This window comes from Pyrgilauda ruficollis, unplaced genomic scaffold (assembly GCF_017590135.1).
Source record: "Pyrgilauda ruficollis isolate IOZ18807 unplaced genomic scaffold, ASM1759013v1 scaffold96, whole genome shotgun sequence".
Lineage (NCBI taxonomy): Eukaryota > Metazoa > Chordata > Aves > Passeriformes > Passeridae > Pyrgilauda > Pyrgilauda ruficollis.
In genome coordinates, this window is record NW_024531710.1 from 1095694 (window position 1) to 1118361 (window position 22668).

General features: G+C 42.8%; 2 protein-coding genes across 4 annotated transcripts in view; both read right to left on the reverse strand.

Moving 5' to 3' along the window:
• PSTPIP1 (proline-serine-threonine phosphatase interacting protein 1) overlaps nt 1–7689 on the reverse strand; it is a 50537-nt gene extending 42848 nt beyond the window's left edge. Inside the window, exons 1-3 of one of the 3 annotated variants that reach the window (XM_041489732.1) lie at nt 7560–7689; nt 6453–6525; nt 6291–6333 (exon numbers count right to left, since the gene is read on the reverse strand). In XM_041489732.1, coding sequence (XP_041345666.1) covers nt 6291–6323 — 33 coding nt within the window. In that variant the 5' untranslated portion in view covers nt 6324–6333; nt 6453–6525; nt 7560–7689. The other 2 variants (XM_041489730.1, XM_041489731.1) reach the window with 2 other exon arrangements.
• Nucleotides 7690–11766: 4077 nt separating this feature from the next.
• RCN2 (reticulocalbin 2) lies at nt 11767–22648 on the reverse strand. The gene is made up of 6 exons (XM_041489802.1): nt 22470–22648; nt 19533–19729; nt 16989–17090; nt 16165–16261; nt 14351–14493; nt 11767–12568 (listed from the first exon to the last, which is right to left on the reverse strand). The coding sequence occupies exons 2-6, from the start codon at nt 19602–19604 to the stop codon at nt 12416–12418; spliced, it is 567 nt and encodes a 188-aa protein (XP_041345736.1). The 5' UTR covers nt 19605–19729; nt 22470–22648; the 3' UTR covers nt 11767–12415.
• Nucleotides 22649–22668: the final 20 nt, after the last annotated feature.

Sequence of the window (22668 nt, forward strand, 5' to 3'; positions counted from 1 at the left end):
GACTCAGACCTCAGAGCTGCTGACCACCTATTTTCCTTTTTGTCTTTTCCCCCACCCTTTATTTTTTATTTTTCTTTCATATTAGGAATACATTAAGCCTGGACAAATTGAGAGCAGCACAAAATAGCTTCTGGATTTGAAAAGATCTTACACTAAAAGAAAAAAGCTTGTGTTTATTTATTTATTTGCTCTGAATGGAACCACAGGAGTTGGTATCTCTAAGCTAGCCTGAGCTGGTACATTTTCACTTAATTCCCAAGACTGTTGCCTTTCATTTCAAGCGAAAATAAAGTTGTATGAGGAGCTATGGAACTTTTCAATTCCTCAGTCTTGTTCAGTGACATTTTTCCACCACTTTAAAGAAGTACTAAATTCTATGTACAGTAAGGAATAATTCTCTGGGGAACTGAAAAGCTATTGGGATCCAGATGCGTATTTTCAGTGTGGGTTTTTTCTTTCACTGTGACAGCCTGAGCAAACCTGAGTGATCTCCACACAGAGCTGTTCCCCCAGCCCTCACCTCATCCCAGCCTCAAATCCCCAAAATCTTACTGAACGACACAGCAAGCTTTGTACATTATTGAACTATGGCTGCTGAGAGAAGTTTTATTACAAAACCTAGATTAAACTGGAGATGAAACTAGTGTTTTCTGTGCCAAATGCCAGCTGGAATCTACTTTGCTGTGACAAGGCAGGAAAATGAAATCAGAAGAAGGTCTTCTTGAGCTAAAGGAGCTGAAATATAACCAAGCAGCCTAACCTGCCTTCCATACAAGCATGCAATGAGTATTACTTTATTGGAATTCCAGGTGTTCCCCTGTGCCTAGGAAGCAGCCCAAGTTCAGTGTCTGCAGCCAGTGACTGAAGAAGGAGAGGCAGCTCTGCTGCACTGCAGGAGTGTCAGGAGTGTCAGCCTGGAGGGAGGAAAGGGACAGGCGTGAATCACACAGTCCTGCCAGGAAAAAATCTATTGAAATGAGATTCCTGGGACACTCTGAGATTCACCCTGAGAACCCATGGTGGAAGGAGAGGCTGAGGGCTGGCACTGCTCAGCCTGCAGAAAGGTGCTCAGTGTGTTTAAATTCCTGTGGGAGGGAGCAGTGGAGATGGAGCCAGGACTTTGCAGGGGCACTCAGTGACAGGGCAAGAGGCAAGGAGCACCTGTGGAAATTCAAGAAGTCCTGTTTAAGCACGGGAAGGTTTTTGCTGAGAGGTGGTGAGACACAGTATCAGTTTGCCCAGAGAGGCTGTGGAGTCTCCATCTGTGGAGATACTCTGAGCTTGGTGCTGGGACTGGCGCTGTGCTGGGTGAGGCTCGGCTGGAGATGTCCAGAGGCCCCTTTGAGCCTCCGCCATTCTGCCTCAGAAAATGCACCTCAGTGGGCTGCCCTAACAAGCCAGAGGACACCCTCTGACCTTTGAGTGAGGCTCCATTTCAAGCTGGGTGTGACAAACACTCTTTAAGTGGTGTTGGTTAGACGTGGCCGTGTACATGTGGGCAAAGAGTCCATGACTCACCTACTCCATATTTAAAATACAGACTCATGGCACACTTAAAATTGGCAGAAATAAGAATCCTCCCCTTCCCTGAGCCCAAGTAAAACCAACCAACTTTTGCAGAGCAGGATGGATCAAAACAAACCAGATACAGTTGTGTAAAAATACTAACAAAGTTGTCACAGTGACTTAATTCATCAATCAACGAATTTTCGTATTTAAACCTCTCAGTTGCAACATGGTCATCAGAAAATTATAATAAACTGTATTTAACTGTCTAATTATTTCAGTCACTGACCCAAAATGAACTCTCTGTAAATCCATTCATCTAGTGTTAGTTCATTTGAGCTTCATTTCAGCTGTTGTGCTCTGCCCAGAAGTGACTTATGAAGCACCAGTGTTTCCATAGCCACGGTAACTGCTCAGGTTTTCTACTTGTAATTTCCTCTAGTTTCAATGACAGCTGTGATTGCTCCCCCTCCACTCTCCTTGGGTGCTTCTCATTGCCCCAGGGAGCCAAGTGTCATTCCCAGAGCAGCTGGGGAAATGGTGGAAGAAATAACATGTAAAAAACCAGTACAGCAGCCTCTTCTGTGGAGATAAAGTCGACCTCACAACAAACACAGGCATCTGCTGGGCAATCAGTCCAACTTTTCCAAGCTGGTTCCCCCTTCATTCCCCATTTCTACACATCCTGCAGTGATGACTTGGCCTGGATGTGACCAGTGCTGTGGCCATGCCTCTGCCTCTGGAGCTCAGGGAGTGCAGGACCATGGCCATGCCTCTGGAGCTCAGGGAGTGCAGGACCATGGCCATGCCTCTGGAGCTCAGGGAGATGCAGGACCATGGCCATGCCTCTGCCTCTGGAGTGCAGGGAGATGCAGGACATGCTGACAGCAGATCCCACCTGTGTGCTCTTGTGCAGGGAGATGATTTATCTTAACCTGCCTTGTGTCAGTAGGGTCAGATGCAATTGGTGCCATGCCATTCAAATCAAATTTGGTGGCACCCACTTGCAAAGCTGGGATGCCAGGCTGGAAGGTTTGCCAGCTTCATTCCTGTCTGCCCGAGCTCAGCCTCAGGGTGCTGGGCTGGCAGGAGCTTCCCCAGCTCCAGTTCCTTCCAACAAACCTGCCCAGTATCACTTCCTCCTCACATACCTGCTGCAAAACAAAGGGCCCTGCAAAGCTCAACCTCTACAGGAAAGCAGGGTAGCTCCTGGTATAAAAAAAACTTCCTATATTGAGTAAAACAATTGATGCTGTATTTCTTCAGTATGTTGCCTAATAAGTTCAGGAAATAGCTTTACTGTGACTTTTATCACCACGGAGCTCTTGTTCCACAGTTAAGAGTCTCATCAGAAGCTAAATTATTTGTGAAGCTAATTACATCTTTTTTGGCATATATAACAGACCATTGTGTGAAAAAAGCTACAGTAGGAGTTGAGAGGCTCAGTATACAAAGTCCACTTCACACTGAATCTGAGGTTGAACATAGCCTGAAATCAAAGCAAGAGACATTAAGCATCTTTGTGACAGTCCCTGCTCCTGGAGCACATCCATGACTCCCACTGCTGCAGTGTCTGACCACAACCACGGGTCCACAGGCAGGGTTGTGAAAGAACCAGCCTACAGCAGGGCAGGGGAGCAAATCCTGCCAGCTCATGTTCAAGGCCTGCTTCATATTTGCTGGCCTGCATCACCCCCACACTTTTATATGTAAGCTGTGAGAATTCACAAGCTCCAAGCTCATCCCACAGCTGAGAAGGAGCAAGCATTTCACACTTCAAGCACTTATTTTTAAGGAGCCCATGACATATTTTCAGAATTGACTTGGCTGCTTGAGTTTGATTCAAAGCTGTACGAGAGAATAGATTTGCTCCCACTCAACTCTGGGCGCTTTGGAGCCTGCCCCAAAACCAACCAGCTCTTCCTTCTCTTTCCCTCATTCCCTGTTCCCAGGTGGGTATGGAAAGCCAGGAAGTGGTGCCAGTACCTTCCTACCTCTTAGCCAGAAATAGCTGCATTTCAGGGGCTGCAGCTGCAGTTTTGAGCAGCAGGTTGGAGGGAGACTAAATAGAAGGAAAGGCAATGACAGAAATTGCAAAGGAAAAGCAACAATGAGTGCAAGAACAGAGAATGAGACTCAGAAAGACACTGTGACTGAGGGGGAAAGATTTTCTCAGATAGTGGTTTTTGTAACAAAAAAAAAATTACTGTTGCTCTGCCTGTTAGCACAACCCCATTAACATGGAACTCGGCTGGTGCCACATACACACTCCCCATTACCATGGACATTTCCCTACCTGTCTCATATGATGCTAGAGAAGACAGGTAACATCTGCCAGGCTTGTACAGCAGCCCAGCAGAATATTAATCCATCAGCAACTGCCCTGCAATGGCTATCAAACCCGATCTGAATTTCCATCTCACTAACATTTTCCAAAAAATATTAGACTTTGAGCAACTGTCCCTTAAACCATTACAGAGAGTGTGGAGTATATAGAAATAAAAACTGTAATTAAAAAAAACCACGGGTTTTGCTCAGGCTATGCTACAAAAAAAAAAAAAATACAAATGAACTAAATGTGGAAGTTTTAGTATAGTACTATCACTGCTACATTTATTTGGAAGAGAGGATAAAACTTAAACCTGTTATGAGGAACACGTTGCATTTTCCTGGACGACAGCACACCCTGTTCTATGAACAGGGAGAACTTTGGGGAGGGATGAATGGTGCTCTTTCTCTGCTAGTTGGGACATCTCCTGCTTTTAGGGTTTCTTTACATATATTACATTGAGGCAGGTCCTGCAGAAACGCCTGCTTATCCAAAAGTTCCCTGATGATGGAGTAGGGAACTGTTGACAGGGATGAGGGACACCTCATCAGGGTGAAGCACAGAGAGGGGGTGCAGCAATCAGAGATCAGGGCTCTGTGTTGAGGCATCCACCATGGGGCAAACACCTTTTGGGTGTCAATGAGAAAGGCAGTTTCTGGTCAGTGTACAGACCAAATACAGGAGATAATTGCTTGCTGAAGCAAACCACATGAATACATTTTCCTCTCACAACAGATCCTTATGAATGCAAAAATATTTGCTGATCTTGTGATCTGGGGGGCATGCTGCACACTTGTGTTGTGTTGTGCAATATCCTGTAAGTTTTCACTTTTAAAGACTTACTGCATGGCTAAAGCTTCTATGCTGCAATCAGATACATTCCTGCCCTCTCAATCAAGCTGGGCAATACATTTCCAGCCAAAAAATAAAGAAATCCAAAGATGCTTTCCTTTAAATAAGCTGTTAGCTTCAAAGCTAAGCAAGAATTTGAGTCATGGTAATGTGACTAAGCACAGGAGAGAAGTTTAGGGAAGAAGAGCCATGAAGAACCAGCCTGGCCAGATTGTCAGCTGGCATTAATCACCCTCACACTACTCCCAGAGCTTGATTGATTCTCCCTGAAGACCAAGGCATTGAAAAGTAACTATACCAAATATACCAGCTCTAAAAGTCAGGTGGCTTGTTTTCCAGGGAAGTTCAGCAATGCAAGGGCTGAAGCTCGCAGGGCAGCACTGGCCCACAGCTGTGTCCCACCCTGTGCAGTGCACTGTGCACTCAGTGGGTGCACAAATGAGGAGAATCTCACATAGGTGTGGTCATGCACAGTTAGTCCTAACATCAACACCGACTTTCGTATTTCCTCATTGTATTTTTATTCTTTTTAACTGTTCAAATCTAGTATTGCAGTGGGGGTGGGGAGGGCTTCCTGGAAGTGCTTGGAGGATGGTGGTTCACTGAAATGTGTTTTTGCCTCTGCCCTTCTGTTTTCTACCAAGAGAGGGTTTACCCTAAAGCGTGGGTGGAGAGAAAGAGAGCACAAGCAGAAAGAACAGCCAGGCAATGGCAGAAAAAATTCATACGGCTTCATGTCTTTCTTTAAGTCAGTCCTCGATGTGGATAAATGATTGCCCAGAAAAGAGGCAACCACATAACATCCTGTTTACTCGACTTTGCAACGATAGAATTTTGATTTTGGACTTTCTCCAATTGCAAGAGAGCCTCAGATTATCATAGTGAGAGAAATGACTAAGGTCCTTTTACCTTGTAACTGCAGGGAAAGAGCTTGAAAACAGGAGACCAAAAGGATTTTCAAACAAAAGTCAAATAACAAGTATGGAGCAGATCTTCTCATTTCAGTATTTGCTGGTTTTTTAGGTCAGCTTTGAGTTTGGGCTTAGCTGTGGAGTGTCACTGCTGGTCCTTTCTAACCTGTGCTACCTCACAGCTCCTGGGCTCTACATGCCGGGGAATGCTCCTGGCAGCAGGGTGGGAGCCTGGAGGGAGCTGAGCGGGAGCATTTTGCTCGCAGCTGCTGGCTCTGCTCTTCACTAAACAGGAGGGAATTTAGCCTATAATTAGCAACAGCTCACCTGCTCTGGGAGCCATTCTAGAGCTGAGGACACTCACTACAAGCAAGTTCTTAGCACTGTGAGACAGACAAATCCATGCCCCTTTCAAAAGAGGTTTCTGGCCCTAACACAGGAACTGGGAATGCCAGTAGTTTTATGGGGACTGGACAGATTCTTTACACTGCATCCTTCTGCCCAGGATCAAACACATTACTAAACACCATGTTTTTGCTTGGAGACAAATTTGGATTTTTACTAAACTAAACTGGGAACACAGAACAGCATTAAATTAGTTTTAAACTATATACAGAACCAAGCTGTGTTTTTAAAAAATTTAAAATACAGATACATTGAATATAGGAAACGCAAAGTAAATGCGCACTTACCCAAAAAGCATCTTTAAACTGCAGCTGGGTCATTATTATTGCTCTGTGGAGGGGTAGGAATCCTTCAGCAAGTCTGTTGTGGGGTGAGAGCAGCAGCAGGCACAGCTCTGAGCCTTGTCACTGCACCCCAGCCCAAGCAGAGAGTGCAGCACATCCACAGACCTGTCCCTCCTGAAGTCAGGCTGGTGCCAATAGCATGGGGCTGTCCCAGGCAGCTCAGAGAAATGACCTGTGGCTGTGAGGGACAGAGGGCAAAAGAGCTGTGGCTCACACGCAGAGACAGGCAAGTGCTCAGCACCCGCACCCCAAACCTGTTTCTCTTCTGGTGAACAGTTAATATTGAAATGAGGAAGCAAGGAGATGTCAAATGGTGTCAGGCCGCTCCTTGCCATGGGTGCGTGTGAGCGGACAGGAAAAAAATAGAGGGGGAAAAAAAGGCACTAAGTTCAGTGATATGACTTGATCGGCTGCAGGAAGAGAGAGGACAATTACAGTGCAAAAGAAACCAGCACAATACACAGAGACAAGCTATTCTCTAAAGCTGTGGTCTTGCAAAGAAAAAGAAGCAAAAGAAACATAGGTGCCCCATTTCTGCAGCACCTTCTGGGGCTGGCAGAGGCCCATGCCCTTGCACACGAGAAGCTTAGCTCAAAGCTGCATTTTGCAGCTGGAAAGGCTTTTCAGGACTCAGTTTAAATTAAGAACCCTGAGAAGTGTGCAGGTGTCTGCGCACATTTAGATACCTGGATGTCAATGTTGAGAACACTCCTGATTTGCATGCCCTCACATAAATGTTCATATGAATATGCAAGATATGTGAAATTCAGAAGTAAAATCCAAAGACTTGAAAAAGAAGAGAGCTAAGAATTTGTTAGCACCAGGACCTGAGCGAAGCCTCACAGAACCAGTGAAGCAGCAGCACTCAGACCACACTCAGCACACTGCTGACACCAGGTATTTCAGGCAGCTCCCCAAATCAGCTCCTCCAGTTGTTATAACACAGCTGCAAATACCTGAGCACAGGGTAACACTTCTAAAGCTTCCCTGAAACCCTCTCCAAAGCACCTATCCTCTAGTGTCAGTAGAAGATTAGAAATTCCTCTAGGTGAGGTTGCCTCTGTTCACCTTCTTAGGATGTTTTAAGCACTCTTAAATACCTGTTTTTAAATACTCACTCGCATTTTTGGGGTGTAGGAAAAGAAAAATAGTCCTGTGGTGGTTGCTCATGCAAAAGCTGTCTGTCCCCACCAAGAATACATCAGGACTTACTGATTTCCAACCGACTGACTGGCGCTGCTCTGGGCGCTGCTGTTTCCCTGCTGCCCCCAGCAGCAGCCCCGGGCAGATCATTCCGGAGTGAGGAAGTCTTGCAACTTCCCTGGGCTCCAGCAGGGCTCGGGCTCTGCTCAGAGCTCTGCAGAGCTGCGGGCTGCAGTTACCCCTACTCACTCCATGGGCAGTCTGTAGCTGGTGTTTAAAAGATTTTGCAAGGTTTCTTCCTGATGGTCTGAAGAAGACAGGGAATGTGCAGGGACTCTGTGAGGGAAAATGAAGTGCAAGTAGAGAGAGTCTGGAGGGTCAGAGGTGTAGCAGGAAGAAAGCATCATTGCATGAGAGTGGGAGGAGAAATGTGAGGATTCACTTGCAGACAGCGTTGAGGAGAAAGGAGTGAAGCTTTCTTCCAGAAGGGAAAATTCCTTGAAAAAATGTATTTTGAGGGCATGGGCACTGGTCATACTTGATCTGTATCCAAAAATAAAAAGATCTTTTTAGAGTGTTTTATCTCAGTCCTTCCAAACCCAAATGTTTCCTGTTACTATTTCCAAGTTACAGCTGTGTTTTGAAACCATCTTTGCTGCTGTTGGGGTTCATAAAAATAAACGGAGCGTGTTTTAGCCCTCTAAAATGTTACACTACTTTCCTGTTATTTTTAGTTTGGCCTCCAACCACAAAGCCAATTATTTGACTGAACCTCACGCTGGGCTGTGCCAGCACCCATGCCACCCAAGAGCTCTGGTGCAGCACAGTCACCTCCCAGCAGCTCCCAGGGATGCTGGCTCCAACGCCATCAGCACGGGCAGTTCACTGTGCCATGGTGAGCTCCTCGAAACAGCCCAGAGCAGGTCTCCAGTCCAGGTACTTTGAGGAGTTGTCAGAGTATCTGGTGTGAGTCCCAGCCCTGCCTGTGATGAAGCAGATTTGGGTTGATTTGGGTCCCTGCCCCAGGTCCTGGTGGCGCTGGGTAATGTCCATGGGGCGCTGCGCCGTGCAGGGGTAGCCAGGCTTTGCAGGGCTTTATACGGGGGACACAATTCTGTATCCCCTCTGCTCTAAGCAGGAACAGGACACCAAGGCTGTGGTGGCTAACAGCTGGCCTGAAGGCCTCACAGTTACACATAACCCCAGTGCCATAACCAAAAGGCAGCCAACGACCTCAATTGTGTAACCGGAGCGCTGCGGAGCGGGCCTAGGCCGGAGCGGACGCGAGCAGCCATTGGCTGGCTGGCCGGGTGGCGGCGGGTTCAGCCAATCAGGACTAAGCGCGCAGACCGTCAGCGCCATGTAAGAAAACCGCGCTCCAGCCGAGCTGGCTGCCGAGCGTCAACCTTGGGGAGTTCCAACCAACTGTTCCTGGTTCCAGCATAAACAGGATTTCAGCCTGACTGGACGGGCTCACTCGGAAATCCAGCAGTGTCAACAAGGAGCCTTAAGTGGAACTCTTCCCTGACAGCCACTGCCTCTCCTTCCACCTCCGCTCTTAGAGGTTAAAAATCAGGTGTTCTGTTTCATAGTGCCAAGAACACACTTCCTGAGGGTTTTCCCCCCAGTAATTAAATTGTTTGGCAGCAGAATGTACCATTTCAATCCACTCTGTAGTAAAAAGTCAGGGTAAGTCTGATTTTTTAAGAAAAAATTGGTTTTAATTTTTGACTATATACTACTTTGAGCAAAACTTTTTATCGGGGATTTGGGTGGCAGGTTTAGATTTCACAGTAGGTAAAATATGAAAATAGCATCTACAAACATTTTTGTGCTCATCCAGGATGCCAAGCAAGACATTCTTCAGAGGAAATGTTTCTGACTTTTACTAGACCTTTTACTATACATAGCAAGAGGATGAGGGAGTCCATGAAAAGCTTTAAGGCAGAAGACAATTGTCAGAATTCCTCAGGTGCATTGTGGTCCCTTGGAATGGTGCTTTGGGAAATGCCAATGGAGACTGGAAGGCACTGGTGCAGTCCTTCCCAGCCTCCTGAACCTTACATCTGACATACGGCTTCCAAACAACAGCTGCAGTGCAGCCATGTCCAAACTCCAACAGCCCAGCTCCTGGTGTCCATCTGGGCCCCACAGCCTGGGGACAGCAAAGGCAAGGAAACCACTGCCAGAGGAGAACCATGGCTGAAATAGACACAATTCAGCTGCTGAGCTGTGCCCGCCGCTCTGATTCCATACGAATGAGCTTCGAATCCGAATTTCCATGTAGGCATGGGCTTGCAAATGATCCCAAATCATACCCATTCAAAATGCTGAAATCACCTTGCCCTCTGCGAGGAGCCAGTCTGTGTTCCCATGGAAACTGAAACTGCAGCCTCTGAACACCTGGCTTGGTTTGTTCCAGCTGCTCTGGGCCATCGTGGCTGTGGCTGGAGGCTGCTCCAGCACAGCCCAGACCCCACCCCAGGCTCTGTTTGGCCCTGAAACTCAACTCCCTCTGCTCCTGTTTGAGGGAACTGCTGGAACAGCCTTCCAAAAGCAGTCTCACAGTGCAAGACAGTCCTTCTGGCCTTCTGCTTCAGTAAAATCCTCTTATGCAACATTTCACAGCAGTTTCTGATAGAGGCCATCACTGAAAGGTGGACCCTGTTTTGCTGTTTTACCCAAGAGAAAGATCATCAGCCTCTGCCATAATCATAAAGAACGTGAATAGATTACCTCTAGAATTAACACTGTGATACTTTGTATATAACATAATTGTTTGTATCATAGAAATGTGGGGTCTTTTTGTGCTCTGTATGGGTTTAAACTATCATTACCCCTGAAGATGTTTCAAAGGCAAACAAAGGAAAAAGGGAACTGTGGAGAAGTGCAATGTCACTGGGGCCTTGAATAGCACAAACAGGATCGGGCTGTTCCTGGGAGAAAAATAAAAGTACTTTGTGAAAGAAAATGAAACTATTTGGGTTTTTGCGCCCTCTTCTTGTTATAAATTCAGGTAACTTCTGAAAGATGTTTTTAATTTCTCTGACACCTTTTGAATGCTTTATCAACACACTGTCTTTCTCTATGCCTTAATTCACAGCAAATCACTACTCATTTGCAAGTACTGCACATTCATTAGCCAAGCAGGCAATGCAGGTGCTGCTGAGAAGGTTTCTGTGTCTCAAAAGGACCCTTGGATCTGTGTCCCAAATATCATCTCCAGCAAGTCTGCCTCTGGACCAAATGTCCCTTCTTCAGCAGCAGTGATTTGTTCAGCATCATGGGAGACAACACTTTAGCTTCCTTCAGCATATTTTAGCTGATACTCTGCATATGTGCTCATTTAGAAACATCACCAGTCAGTTTACAAATTTTTTTTTGTTTAATATTTCTGGGCACACTGGATTTATTAGACTTCATTTTTTTAAAAATCAGATCTCACCACCACTATTGGCAAGAGCTGTACTCATATTCCAAAGGAACTGACATTAAAAAAATATGGGTAGAAAAAAATTCAGCCACTAAAATTGAAAAAGTGTTTTGAATTTCTATGATATCTAAAAATATAGTGTACATGGTTCTGCTTCGAATCAAAATTTCTAACCTTCTACTGACACATTAGCACTTACCCCAAAAGGAATTCCTTTGTTCTGGGCATAATTAAGAGGTGGTATCCTGGGAAAAAAACAAGGCAGAACTAGCTGCTTTTGCCCAACAGAGCTGGGAGGAAGGAAAACATTAGTCAAGGAGAACACTGTGAGAGCATTACAAGAGTTATTTATAAAGGAATTAAAAAACCCTAACACACGCCACACAAGCTGTTCTGTGAGTCTTTGTCTGGAATACTCAGCTCATTTCTTTCCAGGAGACAGAAGTGAATATCTGGACTTTCCTACACTGAACCTATAGTGCCATTAACCCTTATTTCAAATAATCACAAAATGGGACAGCAGTCACTTGTGGAGCTTTCAGCTGAGGTTAAATTTTAGAGGTTATTACTACAAATATTATTTATGTAATGCCTTGACGCTTTAGCCTTCCATATGCTACAAATAAAAAAAATAAACACAATTGCTTTTGCAAACTTGTCCAGAAAATGCTAAATGTACACCTTGCTTTTTTCTGAATCTTCTTTAGCAGCCAGATAAGATGACAAATCTCTGGTTAATAAAGGCAAGAATGCTGCCACTGGACATTATGCACATTGCCCACATCTCCAGGAGCTGCTATGGGTGACCCAAGGTGAGAAATAGATGTACAAAACACAGTAAGATAGAACATTTTAAGTTTTAATCCAACAAATGAAGAAGGTCTCGACACAGTAAAATACCACTGCATTGCTAACGCTCTACAACTGTACATTAAAAATAATTCTTGTCTATTGATGTAAAAATAGCAAGTTTTATGATAGAGTAAAACACAGTATAGAAACCATTCAAAATCAAGTAGAAACCTCTTAAACAACTGAGGCATTTATGCAAGTATTTCTCCAAAGGTATTAAACAAAACACAGTTAATACTAACTCTAAACATCCCCCCACCTTCCCCACACTCTGCCCTAATTTAATTGATTAGAAAAATAGTAGTCTCAGTTACTATAGTTTGCCTTCTTTCAGAACCATCTAGATTCTCCATTTTCTTCAAGTACAGTAGAATAACTCTTCACAATACAGTACTACCCTGAAGTAATTTATTTCCCAACACTACAGAATTTTGACAGCAAGTATTTCAAATTAATTTTGAAGGCTAGAAGAGGCCTAGGAAGTTTACAGGAGGGCAATTTAATTCTGAATGCAAATTATTTACACAAACATTAGTGTATTGTAATTACAGCATGAAACTTGCAATGCAGCTGATGAGTGCTTTTAACAAAAGCTTCAAATGAAAGAAAGGGAAGAAAAAAAGATTACAAAATAAATAATCTAAAGTTCTTCATGGTAGAAACGTTCATCATGAAGCTGCCTACCATAATCTGTTGCTTCACTGTTAAGAAACAAATCTTGGTTCTTAAGAATTTCTGCTTCAGAAAGTTTTTTATCATCATTCAAATCCATCTCTTCAATGAGGTGCAGAGCCTGTAAAAGAAACAGACCACCACATGCACCAAGTTAAAACAATTCTGATTTTTGCTTATTTATATATTATAAATAGAGGGAAGTTTAGCAGTAAGATGAAGAGCCAAATGCAGAGTATTTTAGTTGTAGCTCATTCACCAGTATTTCATAGCTCAAAGCTAACAGGCTGTGCAGCAGCTCTACTGCACCTCTTATTTCTGAGAAATAGGAGTCCTGGTATTACATGGGCTTTGTTTTCATTTGCTGAGCATCTACAAATACTGTGATTTAGAGAATCCTTCTGTTCCCACTTTTCCTGATTGGTTTGGCTCAATGTAACTGAGCCAAAAATAACAGGGACAAACGTCAGCCAAGGGGATTTTAAAAGCACTCTGCATGGCAAAAGCTGAAAGATTAATATGACAGACATCTTGGCCACCACATGTCAATTCCTGAAGATGGAATAGATAGTAATTTTTCTATTTTTATGTTATTTAACTACTGGGTTTCTCAAGTGATTTTGAAATGCTGAAATGGAAGTGTGATACTCTGACTTCAAACAGCAGTTTATGACTGAAATCAATGCTACTTTCTCTTTAGAACAGGTGACTTTTCTAAGCCTTTATATTACCCAAAGGAAAAAACTAGCAAATTAGAAAAACAAATAAAACAAATTATTAGTTGCAGAATTGAGCTATTACTATAGCATGGCCTTGCTGTAAGCCAAAATCTGAAAGATTGCTAAGAAGAGCTAAAAAAACCTCAAAGGAAGCTACCACAGGTATGAACAGCCTCAGCAGCACACAGAGCTCACGTCAGAACAGTGCTGTTTCTGTGAACTAAGAAGTGACCGCAGCCAGAAAAGGCCATGCAAAGGCTCACAGATCCCCATTTACAGCAATACTCCCAGAACTGCTCAGCATCCCACAGGTCCCACATGGCAGCACCCAGGGCTGCTGCTGCTGCTGCCACAGGGCTGCTCCTAGCCCCAGAGCCCAGCAGGGCACAGGTGGCAGCTCAGGGAGCAGCACATGGCTGTGAGTCTGAGTGTCTGACACAGGGAGGTGCCTCTCTTCCCCAGGAACATGAGGCCATGGCAAGATCTGGCGTTCCTGCCATTCTGAACACCAAAATCCTCCAGGGTAAAGCAAAGACAAGGAAAATTTAGCTGAGAAGTTACTAGAAAAAAGGCAGAAATCCTCTCTACTGCAGTCAGGGACTGGAAACTGCCACAAAAAATAAGCTAAAATGAGAATCCACTTAAAAGCTATTATGCTGTTCTACCCCTGATTAAACCATTTTAATTAGCATCATCCAAGTTTGCTTTACACCATCTTGAATCACAGAGTACTTCCATTTTCTTGTACTTAAAACCAGTTTTTAGTTCTACAATTATGATGATTTATCCAGTTAGAAGAATTACAATCAATTTCTTATTTCAAAATTATGCAGTTTCTTTAGGTAGTGCATCTCATTACATTTACCTACAACAACTAAAAATGACTTATTAAAATTCTGTACCCTTGAGTCAAAGCAGATAAGCTATTTAAACATGTACAAAAGCACTTTGTTAATTTACAAACATTTACACAATTAATGGGAACTTCACATTTGCCTAATGCAGTTAAAGGACCTGCATTCCTTGTCAAAGTGAAAAGAAGTGAAAAATACATGCAAAGATCTACTGATATATTTTTTTCAATAACTAAGACACGATAAATCTGAATGCTTCTCTCATTTCACTGTGATTCTTCAAAATTCTCCTGCAGTAATTAAAACCTAACCAGCAGTCAAACCACCAACCTCCTCTTGTGCAATACCCTGATTGTTGGGTACTATCCAAGACAGCAGCTCTTGAGGGTTGAGTTTTCCATCATGATCCTTGTCATAGTCGTTCACAAACCGGTCCTTCTCAACAAGTATCCATTCTGGATCTTCCCTTGCAGCTAGTAAGACACAATTGTAAAGTTTAAAGCTACTCTTCACTTTAAAGCAGAGGTTTTCATCTTTTCTCCTAAGCAAATACACTTATTCTCATAAAACATTACCTAGAAGTGATGTCACTAACCAAAACAAACCTTAATGGGCAGAGGAAAGTAGGGAAAGCAATTTCATTTACTGTCAGTATTTATTTGCACTCTTGTTTTATCCTTACCCAATGTACAGGTATTGCATCCTGCAGCCTACAGCAATCTTAGACTTGTCCTTAACTCTTCAAGGAATTGAGAAGTAATTCATCAAAATTATAAACACTGCAGACAAGCATGAACTGGCTTTCTAAGCCTTATGAAAAGTAGCAGGTATCACAAGTAGGTAAGCAACAGTTTCAAAATAATTACAATTCTGTTATTAAAGAAGAAAAAGTGAAGTCTCTCCTTCCTTTCTCACATTTGGTTTTGCAAGGAGATTTTCCCTTTATGTCACAATTCACCACACAGTGTTGCCCCAAATCATGAGCTAATTATGAATCAGAGCCCCCATGCAGCCTATTAGTCATTTCAAAGAGTGCTGCAGGAACACTGTCTCCAGGAGAGAAAAGCTGAAGTACAATCACAGCTGATTCTCAAGTCTTGCTAACAAGTTGTAATGACAAAGCTGTTATCTTCTCTATTACTGCAACAATTTTACTCCTTTCCAACAACTTTTTAAGGACTGGCTTGGAAAAACTTTCTTTCATGTTAGAGCAGGAAAAAGATAAAGAACCCTGCAGCTGCATCAGAGATCAGTTGTTTTTACTGGCTCTGACAAACAAAGATGGTTATAAAACGTGAAATTCCAGGTGGCTGATTAGAGTGAAGAAAAACAGATTATTCCCCTGGTTCTCCATATCCTCATGTGGCTTACACAATTCTCCACAGCTAGGATGCAATTCAGAATTAGCACTCCTTTGGGACAAGCAGACTTTCCACAAAATTGAAGCTACTGGGCTTTTCGGAATGGGTAGAATTATTTGCCCTAGCTTTTAGTAAATCAAATACAGTGTGTAAAATATTCATTGAGAAATACTGATAAGCATCAGGTAAGTGTCCTTCTCATCAAAGAAGGAACAGATCAAGTTTAAGGAAAGGCAAGGTTGGAAAACAAACAAACCCAAACAAACAAAAGAGTAAAGGCAGCAATCAGGCTTCTGATAGCTGGAACAGCGAAGTGACTCCTCACACTACCCGTCCATCCCTCTCACAACACACTCAGCTCGGTCCTTCCAAAGCAAGGCTGGCAGCTGCCTGCTCAGGCCGATCAAGGTCAGGGCAGTTTACCCTTACATTCCTGCTAGCTGGATCTGCAGAGGTGTTCAGCTGGCAAATACGCCTGCACCTTGTTTCAGCTGCATCCTCTGCGGTCAGGAATTCATTTCAGTCTTTCAGAAAACAAGAAGCAACTTGCAAGGAAACTGTGGAATGGGCTACACACAAACCATCACCAAATACACATGGGGCAGACTGAAATAAGGAGTCTACTATGCTCAGTTTCAGAAAACAGAATTATTCTAAGGCAGAAAATCTTCCTCAGAATCTGTAGGTCTAATGTGAAAAGCTGAAAATAAAGGTGCATCCAATTCTCCGCATTCCAAAAGTTTTTTACTTCCCTCTTTCATGCCCCTTCCCGTTTTTCCTTACTTGGGTCTCTTCTGTAATCACCAAGGAATTCTTCCAGGCTAACAAATCCATCGCCATCTTTATCATGTTCTTCTAAAGCCTCCTGAATAACAAAGTCCTTTTGTGTACATACAAAGAGCAAAATTAGCAACTCGTGATCAAGAGAAACAGCACTGAATCATTTTAGAGCAATGACTATTCCTTAAATGAAAGACTGCCTCCTTTCAAATCTCTTTTTGTGTTTTATGCAGACTAGTGCAGTAATTGCTTCCTGTGCAATAAAACAGATCTGTCCTTAAGAGTTCAGAATGTCAGATTTCATGAAAACCAAATCTGAAAGGTGCCCATAGAGCTGGAATCCTTCAACACATTTCAAAACTGCAAAAGCAGCCAAGAAACATGAATATGTACAAAGCTCTATCATCCAATTTCACTTTTCTTTTCTTATCTGGTAGATTCACTAATTTGCATTTTTGCAACTTAATTGAATTGTTAGGAGAACTGGCTGGTCTTTTGTCCACCAGAGAGCCAAAACCAAAAGCTAAAATCTCACTGATGGATTTGCAGCCTAACAAAGCTGAGAGGCGGCTAAGTCAGTCCAGTCCCCAAAGCAGGGGATACTTGTGCAATCCTAGCTCTTGAAACAGATTTCAAAGGAAAGCACTGAACTCCTGCTCCAGCTCCTGGCCTCCAGCACTGGATCCACAAGACATTACCTGATTTTAATTTGGGTTGTCCAAACTATATCCATAACTGCTCCACCTCCTCAGTGGTACAGAGGCTAAGGACACACATTGAAAAGACCCACACACAGAGGCTGGTAAAGGTGCTCCCCTAAATCTTACCGTCATGTACTCCACCTCTTCGGGATGCTCGAATGCAATATACTCATCCACATTTAGAGCAGGAACATCATCTCTATTAGCTTTCTCAAAACGTTTTTTCTCCTTTAAATGAAGCTTAGAAAATAGATTTAGTTAGAGCCCTTACTGGAATGGAAAAACAACATAATAGTAGCTGGCTGTAAGCTCATTAGGATATTGTTTCACATTACCTACTCATACTATACTGATGTTAAATTTTCACTAAAAACAGCTCACTGAGAGCAATAGGAATAACACTTTTAATTGACGTGGTTTTATTCTAAGAATCACAAAAACCCCTGCTTCTTTCAATTTAAGGAAACATTTAAAATGAACCAAAGAGAGATAATGAAAAGACCAAAAATTCACATTTTGATATGTGCATCCTCTTCTAAAAGTCACCAATTTCTAAAATAATAAACTGGAGTACAATTACTATAATTAATGGCAGCCATTGCAAATTCCAAAATTTACATTTGAAAGACACTTAACTTTCTGGATCTACATCAAGGGCTGTCTGTAGTTCAGAGAAGGTCTTGAAAGATATGTATGTAAAATGTCTTTTCTGAAGCCATTTTAAGGCCAGATTCCTTTACTACAGGACTGCTGTCCATTACACGAGATCATTTTAAACAGAAGTCACTTCTCTAACCCGTTTCAAGTATATGTATTAGCATGCCATTAAAAAATAAATAATATCTGATATAAGCAGGCAAGTTCTTATTTCTGAATGTCTTGCACTTCCTATTTCTGTCTTCCAGATGTGCAAAGATTTCCTATTTTTTTCTTGTTTCGTTTTGTACAATCTCTTTAGACACACACCATTGACAACCAATCTCTGCTCGAACTGCAGATCATGTGAACTATAAAAATCTTGGAATCCCATCCTTAAGTGTGCTGTGCTATCAGTGTGAGTGATCTGGGTACGGGAGTAGCCAGCAAATCAGAGGTCACAAACATTTTTTTACGAATAACCATTTGAAATTGTACTTCTGGTTTATATCCTACCAGAGAGTATTGACACTTCTCTCAAAATCAGGCTAAGCTGATGAACACAGAGCATAACATGTAAGAAATAAAGTGTAAGATCTTAACTATTCTGCAAAATAGTTCAATGTCCTCTTAGAGAAAAGCTGACCTTAGCTGGGAGTTTAACTAGGAAGGCAATCCAGAAGAATTACAGACAGTACTATACTGCAATGTAAGCTTGAACCATTGAGGGAGAAAGTAAGTTTTCCAGTGTTTTTTGGGAAGTGATGAGCAAGGCCGCCACCTTCTGGTAAACTCCTGATGTCACTTCTAAACTGTATCTTTCACCTTGATCAGAGCAGGACCACTAATTTGAAAACGTAAGGAAAATGCTGAAGGTGCCTGACCTGTGATGCTTGTACAATGCTGCTCACTTACAATCTACATTGGAGAAGTCAGCAGGCAGGAAAACGCAGCAAGCAGTCAAGTCATAACATGAGCAAGCAGTTCTATCCCAGCTTACAGATTTATAGCTCCCTATGTACCTGTGATGGCAATGTCTCAAACATGGAATCAATATTTTGACTGGAAGTTCCTCTGGGAAGCCTCGTGGTATTTAAGAGCTACGTAATTATTCAGTTATGTGACATTCTAAGCTTTACAGTTTGTTTCTTCAGTGTGTAAAATCCCCTGTTCACTATATAGTTTAACTTCTGTTAACATCCTATATTATCTACTACTACTTTACTAAAAGAAGACAAAGCAACCCTCACAGAAAAAAAATAAACCTCTGGCCGGAATAGTCTAAAACCACACATATTGTCTTTCTCAGAAACATTTACATGTACTTATAAATGGGGAACTTGAAAGGAAACAAGTTTTGCTACATGGTAGCTCTTGTGAACCTTTTCTCCCTGCCTCTCTTGCTTCCTTCCCTGCTTAAGCATCTGCTTTCATAGACGTGACTCACACACAACTTCTGTGTTTAAACATCCATTTTTAGCTGTGACAGTTGCATTTTCATTGCTTAAAACTGTTTGAATTGCTGGTGCTTTCTCTGTGGGTCTCTAATGGACAGGCAATGTTACAGCAGGCAAGACTGACAGCCCATACTGAGTGCTTGAGCAGTAACTGAAAGAATGGCTGAAACAGTGCAACCAAGGGGTTGAAGAGGCTCCTTCTGCTCCAGCCTCACTGGTGCTGGCCCCTGCTGAGGGCAGGACCCTGTCAGGCTGCAGACCTCACCCAATGGATTGCAGCCTGGGTTTAAGATGGTGGCTGGAGACCATGCTCTGCTGTAAGACTGTCAATAGACTTATGCTCCACTCAGCCAGCAAAATACACTCAGGAGGTACCATTTCACTGTGTCTTTATTTTGTCAGTAGCAGCTTTAATACTCCACTACTTTCCTTTAATTACTCCCCTATCTCAGATAGCGTAACATGTTAACCATATGCCAGCTGCTTTGCTTTCTCTACCCATCTTGTTCTGTCACAATAAACAAATATTGCTGCCTTTGGCCAACAGCTCACAGGAGCTGCTGCTGAAACATTTTACCTGGCGAAATGATTCTTCTTCTTGGTCCTCCAGGACAGTGTTCTCATCAAAATCAATTACACGATCATACATTTGCAAGTTATACTCCTTCCAGGACACCAGTCCATCACCATCTTTGTCATAGTCACTGAAGTGTTGCTTAGCTTCTTGTGTAACATAATGCTTAAAAGACTGCTGTATCCAGGAGCTCAGCTCATCTGTGGAAAACATTAAAAATACAGTAAAATAAAGAAAATCAGAATCATCTGCACAGTAAAAATTGTGAAGATCCCACAGATCTATTCTGTCTGGAATACACTTTACAATTCAGATGAAAACATATAGGCAAGAGGTTACTTAAAGCAAACCAGTCTGTTTGCTCCATGCTGTGGTTTTTTCCAAGGTAAGTGAATGATGGAATAGATCACAGCTACAGACTTCAGGGAGTTTGTTAATGGTTACGTGGCTTGTCTTTTCTAATCTGAAGGAAATCAACACTCTAGCATTTCTTTTTTTCTCCAGAGCTTTATGAAAATGATTATGAGTATGGTTTAGACAAACAACTCTCAATCTAATTTGGTACCCCAAAAAAACATTGTTCCCATCACTCTGGGGTTTCTTTTAAAAAATCCACAAACTGAAATAAAAACCACTTTATTTTGTGTCATTGCCTTAATTACCCAAAATAAAATATTAATTACTTATATAGTGCTTTTTTCCTTTTACTTGGGGCCGAAATCAAGACTCACATAGTTTGGGAAGGTTTTTTAGCTGCTTGTTTTTATACAAATGTAGCTAAAAGAAATAAAACTTAATACACCGATGAACTGACAGAAATACATTAAAGTTACTTCATTTAGAGAAGACTGGGAGAACATATCCTCCCAGTATCTCTCAGTTATTTTCAGGTGCCTGGAAGTGAAAAACATCTTCCTCTGCATTGCAAAAATTATACATCCTAATCAACTCAACTGAAATCCTGCTCTGAAGAGTCACGATGACTAAAAAAAAAAGTCCCATAAAAATCATTACTTTGACACAGAAAAATCTTACAGCATTTATTAAATACTAAAGTATCTTATCATTTCCTAGGCAGAGGCATCAATACAACTTTATTAGGTTTATTTAAATATCCTTGAAAAGCAGCAAGGGATTTTTTGAAATACATTCTGAGTACTGAATTTATATTAGCAAAGGGACCAGCTTGCTAACAGATTCTGTGAATCGATTGAACATGCAGAGGTGTGTGTGCCAGCAAGGCTTGTGCACAAACCAGCACTGCCTTACAAGAAACTGCAACATTTCTTAAAGATGGGCACCATTAATTAATGGTTTATTTCCCAGCACTTAAGGTGTGAGGCACAGCCATGTGACCACATAATAGCCAGTGCCATTAATCAGAAATACTTAATATTCCAAGATTAGAGAAGCAGCATTAATATATTTCATCTTCTCTCACTGTCAGCCTCCAAATGGAGGCACTAGTAAGGAAGATGTTCTCAAGAATTTTGCAATACACTGAGGAATAACTGAGCTCAAAAAGCTTCAGTTTCTTACTGTAAAAAACACATTCCACTGAGTTTTACCTTTGGGAAGTGAAAGTAAGGCAAGTTTTCATTAGACTGAGAATCAGATGCAGTAAATACACATGAGGACACAGTATGGGTGGAATTCCTATACTTTTATATTGACGTTTTTTCTTAAAGCCTTCATGCTGCCTGTGATGATGAGAGGGATTAGCCATCCTACTGAAGCTACAGACTATCTCACCTTTACACAGTCCATGCAGGAACAATGAAATAAGGGTGCAGTTGATTAAATTCAGTGTATAAAGTGTAAAGCATTCAAAAGGCAGTCAATCTTGTCTTTAAAACTGCATTTTGTTCTCTCACCTAGAAAGCTTCCTACATGTTTAATGTCATTTTAATGAAATAATGTTCTGGCATTTGACCAAGGATTCTGCATGCTTTGTGTGTGCACACATGAGACTTTTTTGTCAAAATCACAGCAGAACAAAAAAAAAAGTTCATAATGAGGTTTAAAATTAAATTAAGATTATCATAATGATGTACTGAAAGAAAGGGCCTGAGTTTACCATGGAGCTCCTAAGTCTGACTGACGAAAACCTGTCTGGGAAGAGCCATTTGATACTGTACTATGATGCAATATGATCCTTCAATGTCACTTGGTGTCACCAGGTACTGAAACACACCTATGCAGAATTACGACTGCGGTACTTTCTTTCCATCTTACACCTGCTCTCTGATTTGCACATATCAGGATTGCAAACATGGAAACCCATTTGATTCCAAGTAGCTTCAGATATGCAAGAAGCAGGTACAAATGCAAAGGAGGTACCTTCAACTTGATACTGCTCTGACCTACACTAACTCTTGCTGGCCACACTCCTTCCATCACAGAATGGGTCAGGTTGGAAGCAACCACAGTGGGTCATCTGGTCCAACCTCCTAGCTGAAGCAGGGTCATCCCAGAGCACCATGGCATAGGATTGTGTCCAGAAGGTTCTTGAGTACCTCCAGTGAGGGAGACTCCACAACCTCTCTGGGCAATCTGTGCCAATGCACAATCGCTGCACAGGAAAGAAGTTCTTCCTCATATTGTGGTGGAATTTCCTGAGCATGAGCTTCTGTTCACTGCCTCCTGTCCAAGTAGTTGGCATCACCAAGCAGAGCCTGGCTCCATCCTCTTAGCGCCCTTCCTTTAGGTATTTACACCTATCAGTGAGGTCCCCTCTCAGTGGTCTCTTCTGGAGTCAAACAGAAGCCTTAGGCACGGAGATAGCCTCTATATGAGCCTGTAAGTGTTTCTAACTCACTGTGCAAGGGATCGTGATGTTTTCCACAGGAATTCTCGCCAGCACAAGAGCCACGGGCTGTGTCACGGGTAGAGCGCGTTTTCCGCCCGGAGCAACCCGGCCCTCCCGGCCCCCGTCGTTACCCTCGCTGAGCAGCCCGTCCGCGTCCGCGTCGATTTTCTTCACGATGTTCTTCAGCCGACGCTGCTGCTCCTCCGGGCTGAGCCGCGCGTACTCCTCCGCTTCCTCCTGCGGCACAGCAACACGCCCCGTCAGCGGCCCGGCCCGGCCCGGCCCGGCTCGGGGAGCGCGCCCGCCCCGCGGCCCCGCCGGAGCGGCGGC